At 46.6% G+C, this 12,724-nt stretch overlaps 1 protein-coding gene across 1 annotated transcript; it reads left to right on the forward strand.

The window, feature by feature from the left end:
• Nucleotides 1–251: 251 nt before the first annotated feature.
• Nucleotides 252–8,931, forward strand: LOC121594744. The gene is made up of 4 exons (XM_041918354.1): nucleotides 252–2,440; nucleotides 2,537–5,322; nucleotides 8,579–8,786; nucleotides 8,829–8,931. The coding sequence occupies exons 1-4, from the start codon at nucleotides 252–254 to the stop codon at nucleotides 8,929–8,931; spliced, it is 5,286 nt and encodes a 1,761-aa protein (XP_041774288.1).
• Nucleotides 8,932–12,724: the final 3,793 nt, after the last annotated feature.

The raw sequence follows: 12,724 nt of genomic DNA on the forward strand, positions 1-12,724 counted from the left end.
CGGCAACAAGGGTTGCATCTTCGACGGACAACCGGGCGGGTTGGTCCCATCCTCGGCAATCGGACGGATTGCATTCTTCGGCAACAAGGGTTGCATCTTCGACGGACAACCGGGCGGGTTGATTTCATCCTTGACGGACACCCAGGCGGGTTGGTCCCATCCTCGACGGACACCCAGGCAGGTTGGTCCTACTTCAAGTACATCAAAAACAACAGCGATCATCGTCAATACGTGGAGATTAGACTTGCCAAATGTCAGTCTCACGTGCACCTCCTGTAGAAGAAGAAGACCAGCAAATCATCGAAGAGCAGGAAGGCATCGAAATGGCACAAACCAATGGTCAAGAAAGACGTGAAGCGTCGCAGCCAAACTCTTCAAAGTACATCCAAAGTCTACGCGCCAAACACAAAGGCTTATTCCGCAAGCTGGCAAACATAAACACCGAACAGAAAGACGACAGCATATCTCAAGTCCAACGAGGTATGCTGGAAGAACTGAAAGCGGTGCAGAGCCATGTCATGGATTTAATCCTCGAAGAATTGCCAGATGACGTAGACGAAGATTTGGCAAAAGACGAAGCATTCCACTCACTATATGCTTCTAAGGCAGCAAGGTTGGTCGTAATCGACAAAAAGCCATCGTCAGCTACAACACCTCCTGAAGTTGCATCATCATCGGTCTCCATTCAGCATCATCTCAACATCCCAATGCCGACTTTTGATGGTCTATACGAACACTGGCCAACGTTCAAGGCCATGTTCTTAGACATCATGAAGCGGACTAATGACTCGGATGCAGTAAAACTTCACCATCTCAACAAAGCGCTGCAAGGGAAAGCAGCTGGCATCCTGAACACGTCCATTCTGAATGGCAACAACTTCCAGGCGGCTTGGGACGTCTTGGAGAGGCGTTTTGAGAATCCTCGGCTGATTGTCGACAAGCACATCGCAGGATTGCTTCAGCTGAAGCATGCACCCCGAGAATCTGCAAAGGACCTGCGGAAGCTAGCGGAGACGTGCAAGAGTCATATGGATGGCTTAGTGTTTATGAAGCAGACTATCGACAGTACCAGCAACCTCATCATCACACATCTTCTCAGCTCATGTATGGACGCTGACACAAGGAAAGCATGGGAGAGTTCGTTGGAACATGGAGAGTTTCCGGATCTCTTCAAAACTCTCGATTTCATCAATCGTCAATGTGAGGTGCTCGAAAGCTGCACGCCAGAGACGTCACGGAAATCAACAAGCACCAAAGCTTTCACCTCCACCACAGCTGCCAATCCATCGTGTGTTCTGTGCCAGCAGCATCATACTCTTCAGAACTGTCCAACCTTCATCGCGATGTCCGTAGTGCAGAGGAAAAGTAAAGTACAGTCATTGAAACGCTGTTTCAATTGCCTCAGCGCTGGACACCCGGTTTCGCAGTGCCGATCGAAATGGACGTGCCGTATCTGCAAGAAACGTCATCATCATCTACTTCATGGGGAGCAGCTTCCAGCAGCACCATCTCTTCAGCCTCCAGACGCCGCTGCAACATCTCATCAGCTTCCAGTCGATGCAGCTCAACCAACATTCATCGGGGCATCGATGACTTCATTGACGACAGCAGTGCCATCCACAGTGCTATTGTCAACAGTAGTGCTCAACATCACCGATCGTGCCGGAGTTAGCCATCCAGCAAGAGCTCTCTTGGATAGCGGAGCTCAATCCAACTTCATCACCGGCAGATTGGCACAGTTCCTGGAATTGCCGCGGAAGCTAATCAATCTTCCGCTATCAGGTATTGGTGGCAGTACAAGATCGAATGTGCGACATTCCATCGAAACCACCATCCATTCTCGATGCTCGAGCTATACTGCATCATTGGAGTTGCTTGTGCTACCGAAGCTGTCAGCAGACATACCAACTCAACCGATTGATGTCAGCCATTGGAAGATACCTGAAACCTGCATCTTGGCTGATCCATCCTTCAATCGGCCAGGAACCATTGACATCATCTTGGGAGCAACACACTTCTTCGAGATCCTGAGGACCGGACGACTCTCCCTGGGTGACAACATGCCAACCATTCAGGAAACTGAATTTGGTTGGGTAGTCAGTGGCAGTGCTACCATCACCGAACCCATGTCTCCAGTAATGTGTGCGGTGGCAACACACACGAACGAGTTGGACAACCTGATGAAGCAGTTTTTCGCCATCGAAGACCTGAGCAACACACCGAGCTGGAGCATCGAAGAACGAGCCTGTGAGGATCACTACACTGCAACCACCACACGAGAAGAGGATGGCAGGTACATGGTTCAGCTTCCACGCAAGCCAGAAATGATTGGCAAGCTGGGCGATTCAAAGACTATCGCACTTCGACGGTTCCTAGCGATAGAACGTCGACTTCAACGAGAACCCGACACCCAACGTGCCTATGTGGACTTCATGGAAGAGTACCTTCGCTTAGGCCATATGAGCAAGGTGGCAGCTTCTTGAAAGAACGATGAATCGTTTTATCTACCACATCATCCGGTCTTCAAAACCGACAGCACCACGACGAAGTGTCGAGTGGTGTTTGACGCATCGAGCAAATCTTCAACGGGTGTGTCTTTGAACGACACACTAATGGTCGAACCGACAATTCAACAAGATGCCACTTCTATTTTGCTGCGGTTCCGAACTCAACCAGTCGCCCTTACCGCTGACGTCACCAAAATGTACCGGCAGGTTTGGATTCATCCAAAGGACCGATCACTGCAACGCATCATTTGGCGAAGTTCACCCAACGATCCGATTCAGGAGTACGAACTCAACACGGTAACATATGGGACAGCATCCGCTCCATTCCTGGCAGTGCGTTCGTTGCAACAAATCGTAGCGGACCATGGAGGAGAGTTTCCAGTCGCCGCAGAACGTTCCTGTGACTTCTACGTAGATGAATTCGTTTCCGGCGGGCAATCATCTGAAGCGGCGCAGATGCTGCAGCTGCAAACTGAGCAACTCTACGCTAGTGCAGGATTCGAGCTGCGGAAGTGGGCGTCCAGTGACCCATCAGTACTTCAGAACGTGAACCAGGAGAAATTAGCATCCAGCCTTTATGCTACCAGTGGATCGAAGGGACTTCTCGCCACCCTCGGTTTGATTTGGGACCCAGCATCTGACACGTTGCAGTTTAAAATCAACACCCCATACGTGATTGGGGCAATCACCAAGAGAAAGGTGCTATCGTGCATCGCCAGGATCTATGATCCTTTGGGCATCGTCGATCCCGTAAAAGCCATGGCCAAGCAGTTCCTCCAACGCATCTGGACCCTACAAACGGAGCAGCAACAGCCCTGGGGATGGGATGACGAGTTGCCACATCATCTACAAGGAGAATGGATCAACTTCCACAACCAGTTGATACATTTACAAAATCTACACATTCCTCGTGTAGCCATCAGGCCCGATTCGACATCAAGCCAGTTCCATTTTTTCTGCGATGCATCGGAAAAGGGATATGGCGCATGCTGCTACATCAGAAGCCGAGATGACAAAGGGAACATCACGATGCAACTGTACGCGTCGAAAACTAAGGTGACACCGATAAATAGCAAACACTCCATTGCTCGAATGGAATTGTGCGCTGCACAATTGGCCAGCTTGCTCTATGATCGGGTCAGATTAGCGGTCAAGCTCTCGTCTCCTGCAACTTTCTGGACGGATTCCATGACCGTAGTTCATTGGTTACGAGCATCGCCAAATTGCTGGAAACCATTCGTCGCCAATCGCGTCTCCCAAGTGCAACACTTGACCCAAGGAAGTGTTTGGCGGCACATCCCCGGAGTCGACAATCCAGCGGACTTAGCATCGCGTGGTTGCTTGAGCAAGGACCTTCTAGACAATCCGCTATGGTGGCAGGGTCCTTCCTGGATTTGTCTACCCGAGGACCAGTGGCCTGAATCACCATTACCATCATCATGTGAAGCAGCAGCAGCAGAGCAGCGAGTCACCACAGTAGCTTGTCCAGTTACAGAAAAACCACCACATCGCATCTTTACGCTATACTCATCATTCTCCAGGCTTCGAAGGATTGTGGCATATTGGGTGCAATACTTCAACAGGCGCTTCAAGCGTCGACAGTACGCGGGTATTGGACTTACAACCCAAGACCTACGGGAGGCTGAGGAAGTATTGTGTCGGCTGGCACAGCAGGACCAATTTGAGCATGAAATAAAGGCTCTTCAACATAACAAGCCGATACCTTCATCATCAAAGCTGAAATGGCTGCATCCGCAGCTAGGAGCAAACGGCATCATTCGCGTTGGAGGACGTCTATCCAATGCACCTCTACTAGAAGACACCAAGCATCCGATTTTGGTTCCCAACAACCATCCACTGGCGGAGTTATTAATGGACCACTTTCACAAAACTCGACTCCATGCGGGGCCACAACTGATGCTGAGCAACAGTCGCCAACGATATTGGATCATTGGTGGCAGGAACATAGCCCGACGTGTATATCATCACTGCATCACCTGTTTCCGAGCGAAACCTTCATCTTCAGAGACGCTAATGGCAGATCTACCATCAAGCAGAGTGACACCTCGTCGACCCTTTTCAATCACTGGGATTGATTATTGTGGTCCAGTATTCGTCAAGGGACCACATCGAAGGGCCGCTGCTACAAAGGCTTATGTAGCAATATTCGTTTGCTTCATAACACGAGCTATTCACATTGAGCTCGTGTCGGATCTCACCACAGAGGCGTTTTTATCAGCATTACGCCGTTTCGTCGCTCGTCGCGGACTTCCCGAGGAGTTGCATTCGGACAATGCAACGAACTTCAAAGGAGCCAACAATCAGCTGAATGAGCTGTACAGACTTCTGCGAACACCTGAACACCAACAAGGCATGCAGAGTTGGACGCTGGAAAGGCAGATCATCTGGAAATTTATACCACCACGCGCGCCTCATTTTGGCGGGATTTGGGAGGCAGCTGTGCGCTCGATGAAGCACCACCTGGTTCGAGTTCTGGGAAACACCACTCTATCTTTTGAAGATATGACGACGTTATTGGCTGAGATCGAGTGTTGCTTGAATTCTCGTCCTCTCACCCCGATGACGGAGGATCCATCCGACGCAACAGCCCTTACCCCAGGCCATTTTTTGGTTGGGTCACATCTGCAGCAGGTTCCAGACGCCGAAACGACGACCGTTCCTGAAAACAGACTTACTCACTGGCGCCTCATACAACAGCTAAAACGCCATTTTTGGACAAGATGGTCCAGGGAATACCTTCAACAGCTTCAGCCGCGTTCGAAATGGATAAGCGAAGGACAAGAGATTAAACCAGGTACGTTAGTATTGATCAAAGAGGACAATATGCCACCAACGACATGGCCATTGGCACGCGTCACGGAAGTCCATCCAGGAAAAGATGGAAAGATTAGAGTAGCAACGTTGCGCACAAGTACAAAAATGAACATCACTAGGCTACTAGTTAGGTTGTGTGTTTTGCCTATCAATTAGAAATTATTAAAATTGTTCAATTTTAAGGTGGCAGAATGTTGGATTTTGAGATAGGCAGAACACACCCGCGAGTTAGGCAAAGAATTAACAACGCCTATGCATAGGCAACACGCATTACATGTATTTTCCCATTAGACAGAATTCCCATTTAGACCAGTTCAATCCCAAAGAATCCAGTTGGAATATAGCCAACTTAACAGGATTTAAACAGGAAAATGTATGTATCGCTAACGGAGCACGTCGGCTCCTGATAAGAACCCCCCAGAAATCACCAATAAATCAAGTTAGAATTCCAGTATTAATTACTAAGTTCTCTCTTCAACTTTTTGATGAGCATTGCTCTTTTAGAGAAATTCGATTTTCTATAAGAGTGGCAAGACTGCGGTAGGAAATTCCGTAGTTAGTGAAGCGGAGTTTTCCTTCGAGGTGCCAGCCTTTTTAAAGGCTTTTGCTCGGGAGTTCTGCTCCCACGAAATACAGTCCACACGACGGAGTAGGCCGTAGCAACCTACAGAGTTGCTCCTTTCGAGTTGTGGCTCCAATCGTTACATTGACATTCATCCTACCAATACAGCTGATGCGATGCCCGGTATAACTAGAAAATTGTCTGTCTGCAAGGTGAAGTGTGGTTTAATTGATTTGAGGGTTGCTTCTGATACGATTGCGCAAGGTGCACCGGTATCAAGCTCCATCTTCAGCGATTTATCATTGATCTTAACATCAACCATTTTTTTCTCACTCGACGGTATGTTATGAATATGGTTAAGCCGTTGCACTTGATCAATACTACCGGAGGGCGAAGAGATATTTTGTAGTGAAATGTGATGGTTGGACTTACCCGATTTGCAGACCTTAGCAATATGCCCTTTCTAATGGCAATTATTACATTTGGCGCTACGGAAACGACACTCGCTTCTGAGGTGTGGACCTCCACAGCCATTACAAGCTACTGGCTGGTTACCGTGTGTATTGTTGAATGCGGTGTTCTCTGGCGAGTTTGCATGCTGCTTGTTTGTCGTGCTTCTAACGCGGGGGCTACATCGAGAGCGTCTTAAAATGTGGATGCATTCTTTGCAACTATCTCGTCACAGATGTCGCGCTCTGTCAATCTATGTAACATTTGCTCAATGAGCATTCGGTCTAAAAAATTGTCGTATACGCAATTTGCTGAACCTTGCTTTAACCGGAGTACGTACTGTGCAATCGATTCGTCTCGTTGTTGCACGATGGTTCGAAATTTAATACTTTCTTCGAATTAATGCTTTTTCTGGTCCCAATGAGCTACTAGAATTTTCCGCATCTCCGAATATGGCACTTCTTGTGGTTGTTTTGGTGCGACTAAAAAATTTAGCGACATGTTTAGCTCAGCTCCCATATGCACACGAGCATAATCCGCGTACTGTATTTCCGGGATTTTTTACTTAGCTGAAGCGCCCACTCAAAGCGGTTAAAATAATCAGCGACCGATGTTCCCTCGTTGGCACGGTAATCGGACATAGCAAATGACGGTGCTTTCGAAAGCGGCGCTGGGATATTTTCACCGTTGCGTAGTTCTGCACTTACTAATTCGACGGCTGGTCCGATGGATGGCTTAAGTGCCTGCACAAGCATTCCGGAAAGAGCCTCCAGCAACTCACGGTTATCATTTGCCATCGTTTTCAGTTGTTTTCAGCGTACCGCGGAAGAAACCTCCTTGTCGTAATGTTGTTCGCACGTGTTGATGCTAACCTCACTTTTCTGCTTGGGATGTGTGTGTGATGTATCGTTTGTTTAGCGGCCGACAAATCGCTTTTCCGCTGGCTCCGATGTATCTGACACGTATCCTGGACTATCCCACTTCTGACACCAAAATGTTATGTATTTAATTCTCTTTATTAGGCAGAAAAGTTCACATGAGGTTTGTTACGGCAAGCGTAATGGTAACGCGTCATCCTTAGTACGCCTAGCGCAAGGTAGAGGGCGCTTTCCAGAAACTTTCGCTTTGACTACGTGTAAAAAGAACTTAATCATAAATCTATTACGCAGTGCAAACTGCTGTAGATCGGTATCGTGCAGCTCGAATTCCCGCAAGTGCAGCTCGAATTCCCGCAAGTGCAGCTCGAATTCCCGCAAGTGCAGCTCGAATTCCCGAGTTCTGCAGTATATAAGCGAGTGTTTTTCCTGAATAAATTTAGTCAAGTTCCAGAGTTCAAAGCAACAACCTGTCAGGCGTTATGACACAACTGTCAAATATCAGGGTTCATATATAACAGCAAGCATGGCCGTCATCCTTTTAGCAAGATAGGATCGCGGGCGGCTGAAATACTGGATTTGGTTCATTATGACATTTGCGGGCCGATGGAAGTCAAATCTCTAGGAGCAAGCCGATACTATATCGTATTTGTGGATGACAAATCACGACGGATGTGGACATATTTCTTGAAATCCAAGTCGGAAGCTGAGGTAAACCAAATTTTCCAGGATTTTCACAAGATGGTAGAACGGCAATCTGGACGAAAATTGAAGGTACTTAGAACAGACAATCGAAAAGAATATGTCAACACAGGTTTCACAAACTACTTAAAGAAGCACGGCTTTGTTCATCAAACATCCAATGCATACACTCCGGAACAAAATGGCATGGCGGAACGAGCGAAAAGGTCGATTGTGGAGCGTGCAAGGTGCATGTTTATACATGGCCAAACTTTCGGAAAGTTTTTGGGCGGAAGCTGTGGCTGCTGCTGTGTTCCTTTTGAATCGTTCTCCAACCAAAGGCCATAATGTTAATCCGCAGGAAGCGTGGTCTGGTAAGAAACCTAACTTGTCCCATATTCGGAGCTTTGGTACTAGAGCGATGAAACTTATTCCGAAGCAATATCGCAAGAAGAAGGACGCTGAATCGGAAGAGTGCATTCTGACCGGTTTCGATGAGTTTACCAAAAGGGTATAGATTATACAACATCAGATCGAAGAAAGTAACAGTCAGTCGTGAAGTAAAATTAACTAATGTTGCTGTTCCTATCCAAGAAAATTCAAGCAGAAGGCATATGATGAAGAGACAGTTTCTCTTTCACCGAATGCTACATCACAAATGGAGGCAGTTTTGAATGAAAATGAGGACGAGGACAGCGACAGCGAATACTTCACGGACGCGAACAATGAAACTTCCGAAGATATCGATGGAACTAGTAACGAATGTGACGAAACAGTGATCGATGATGATGTAGCTGTGAACAGCGAAACTCTCGTTATACCATCTCAATCGCAAATCCTAAGGCGAAGCAGTCGGACGCGTAAAGTCCCAGGGAAGTATAATGATTTTATAATCCCAAATGGCTCTGGTCTTTTCAGCAATGTTACCAGTTCAAAGATCATGAGCAGCAATTCAACCGAGGATCCAATCACACACCAGGATGCAATGTCGCGTATAAAAGCAGAGCGAAGGAAAATGTGATATGCAGAGCAAAGTAAATACACGTGCGTTCGGTTCAGTTAACAAAAGCAAAGAGAAATATATTCTGTCAGATTGACATATTGGTGCATGGTGTCATTTGTTGTGCAGGGTTCTTCGGTGTACAACTACGTCGTTATATGTTTGTCCGTTAACACCCCTCCTCAAACATATAACGGTTCAACTCCCAAGACGGCTCGATGTTTGACAAACGATACCTGAGGAAGTCCCTTTGTTAAAATGTCTGCTGGTTGATCAGTGGTTGGGATGTAGCACAGCTTCACTCTTTCTTCATGAACACACTGCTTGATAAAGTGCAATTTGATTTCAGTGTGCTTGAGCCTTTTCGACGAACAATTCGAATTTGCTATAGCTATAGCAGACTGATTGTCTTCGAAGACTTCTACAGGTAGATTATCTCGAAGGCTCAGCTCCTCGAATAGTTTGCATGTCCATAGTACCTCACAGATGCAGTCGGATAGAGCTGAACATTCTGCTTCAGTTGATGACAATGCTATCGTCCGCTGCTTTTTAGTGCTCCAAGCAGTAGTTGCCCCATAGACTTTAATTAAGCAACCTGAGGTGGAACGCCTATCCATCACATCTGTTGCCCAATTCGCATCTGCAAATCCAATTATTTGACGACATGCAGGATCGCTTTTCTTATAAACTAGCCCATAGTCAATTGTGCCCTTCAAGTAGCGAAGAATCCTTTTAGCATGTTTCCAACGTTCTTCCCCAGGATTACTCTCGAACTGACTGAAGTAAGAAACCGCAGCACTTATGTCAGGACTGTTGGAGTTTGCACCGACGCCTAATTTGACAGTAGTCTTACCTTACTGTTTATATTAACCTTTGCGTTCACACCTTTCCTTATTTTGTTACCTTGTCTTGTACCATGTAAATATCTTGATCAGACAATAAATGAACTATGTAGTTGGGCTAAGACCGTCAGCCAGAACGGAACCACTGCGTTTGTTGGATTTATTCCTTTTATTAAGCTTAACTCAACAGGTTAAGGGCCCAGTTAGAGGCTAATTGCGTAATTTCTGCTGAATAATATCTTGACCAGTCAGAGTCGAGTACGTGTGTGAAAATTAGGAGTGAATTCGGTCGCGCTTCCGAATAGAAATCCACAGTGCTAAGCAGCTACGAGCAATACTGAATACAAAATGGTGGACAGCAAGATGTCGTTCCCGAAACTTCTTCTTCTTCTTCTTCTTTGGCACAACAACCGTTGTCGGTCAAGGCCTGCCTGTACCACTTGTGGGCTTGGCTTTCAGTGACTAATTGATTTCCCCCATAGCAGGATAGTCAGTCTTACGTATGGCGGCACGGTCCATTTGGGGTTTGAACCCATGACGAGCATGTTGTTAAGTCGTACGAGTTGACGACTGTACTACGAGACCGGCGTTTCCCAAAACTAAACGCAACAAATTGGAGCACTTGGAAAGTGCGTATAGAAAACATGCTACAGCGTGATGATCTTTGGGAGGTTGTGGTGAAACAACCGGAGGCTAAGAACAAAGCAGATGATGATTAGATGTCCAACAAAAGGCACGCCAAGGCAACTATCATCTTATCGCTGGAAGACAATCAGTTCCCATTAGTGAAAAACAAGGAAACGGCACATGATGTTGTCAATGCTCTTAAGAAACATCACGAGAAAAATACGCGATCGGTAAAAGTTTCACTACTGAAGAAACTTTGCGCGTTGAACCTGGCAGAGCATGGTGATGTTGAACAGCATTTGTTTAAAATCAACGAATTATTCGATCGCTTGAGTGCAGCTGGAATGGCTCTTGACACCGACACGAAAATATGCATGATTTTTCGTAGCCTTCCCGCATCGTATGATACGTTAGTGACAGCACTCGATTGTTTGTCGGATGACGACATTTCTGTGGAATTGGTGCGATTGAAAATAGCGGATGAAAGCCAGCGCAGGATCGAACGTGAGTGTGGCTCAAACAATAGGAGCGACAAAGCACATAGCTCAGCAGAAAATAATCGACACCGTCCTCCCCATCTTTGTCATTTTTGTAAGAAGCCCGGCCATCTCATGGCAAATTGTAAAAAGAGACAAAACCAAAGGAAGAACAATGGCAACGCGAAGATCGTATTGAGCGATGTTCCTGGAACAGCGTTTGTTGTTAACGGTGGGTGCAGCAACGCTTGGATTATCGACAGCGGTGCCAGTGCTCATATGTGCAACGACAAAGCCATTTTCACCGAATTGAACGAATTTGCTGGAGATTTTATAACACTCGTAAATGGTGAAAAGACAAGGGTTCTAGGTGAAGGAAAAGCGGTTATTTCTGTGATTGATGGTAATCAGGAGAAGCGGCACATTACCTTCAGTGACCTGAAATATGTGCCAGGATTAGAAGCAAATCTATTCTCAGTAGATCGCTTGGCGAAGAAAAGTATGAGTGCGATATTCGACTGCGAAGGGTGCAAAATTATCGACATGCATGGAACCATCGTGGCAACTGGCGTACGGTACAATGGTATCTACAATTGGCGGAGTCGTCCATGAGAGCAGCCAGCGACAAACATCAGAATTGTCAGCATCAGTGGCACCGGCGTCTGGGACACCGCGATTGGGCAGCCATCGAGAGAATCAACAAGGAGCAGCTAGGTACCGGGATGAAGATCATCGATTGCGGCGTGAAACTGGTGTGCGAGTGCTGCCTTCAGGGGAAATCTACCCGAGCCCCCTTCCCAGCTGTGACCGACCGGAAGTCGACGAAGGTGTTCGACATCGTGCACACAGACGTATGTGGTCCGATGGAAACACTAACACCGAGCGGCAACAGGTATGTAATGCATATAGTCGATGATTTTAGCAGATTTACCGTTGTTTACTGCAGAAGAAATCAGATGCCACGGAGAAAATAATCGAATACGTAGAGTGGGTAGGAAATATTTTCGGCAGAAAACCTCGTTTTATTCGTTCTGATGGTGGGGGATGATGGGGAATTCGACAACACAAGTTTGCGAAAATTTTACATTAATAAAGGGATCAAGCCTCAGTTCACAACACCCTATTCCCCTCAATCCAACGGCGTGGCAGAACGAAAGAATCGATCGATCACCGAGATGGCTACTTGTATGCTGATCGATTCGCGTATGGATAAACGTTTTAGGGGTAAAGCGATGCTAACGGCAACATACATGCAGAACCGCTTACCATCTAGATCTGTTAACAAAACACCGTATGGTATGGTGGAATCGTAAGCCGGACTTAAGACACAAACGCATTTTTGGTAGTGATGCTTATGTTCACTTGCCGAAAGTGAAACGAAATAAGTTAGACGATAGAGCTATAAAGCTAAAACTGGTTGGATACTCCTCAGAGCATAAAGCTTATAGATTTGTGAATCCTGAAACTGACGACATAACAATAAATCCAGACGCCCGGTTCATCGAATATGAAAATAGAAACAGTTTTGTAGAAGTTTCATTAGTTTCACGTTCTCAAAAGAATGCAAGCGATGACAATGACGAAACTATAATTGCACAGACAAGCGAAGGGGCATCAGGAGAGGAGGAGATCCAAAACACAGAAACTACAGAAACAGATGAAAATGCTCGCCCAGAAAGAGTAACAAGACCGCCTCCGTACTTAGAAGATTATGTTTTAGGGTGCGCAGCTAGCGTAGCTTCGTGTGCTCGTGAAGAACCTTTAAATGTAGAAGAGGCCATGAAAGAAGCAGAGTGGCGTGAAGCTATGGCGTCCGAAATGCAATCACATCATAAGATTGGCACATGAGAATTGGTGCCCCTCCCTAAT

The sequence above is a fragment of the Anopheles merus genome, chromosome 2L (assembly GCF_017562075.2).
Source record: "Anopheles merus strain MAF chromosome 2L, AmerM5.1, whole genome shotgun sequence".
Lineage (NCBI taxonomy): Eukaryota > Metazoa > Arthropoda > Insecta > Diptera > Culicidae > Anopheles > Anopheles merus.

Excerpts from the sequence above, each read along its gene's own strand:
- LOC121594744 (XM_041918354.1), top strand. The coding sequence starts at position 252 with ATGTCAGTCTCACGTGCACCTCCTGTAGAAGAAGAAGACCAGCAAATC. Across the intron at positions 5,323-8,578 it reads AGGACAAGAGATTAAACCAG|TTTTGAATGAAAATGAGGAC; the intron begins GTACGTTAGTAT and ends AAATGGAGGCAG. Across the intron at positions 8,787-8,828 it reads ACGCGTAAAGTCCCAGGGAA|CAATGTTACCAGTTCAAAGA; the intron begins GTATAATGATTT and ends TGGTCTTTTCAG.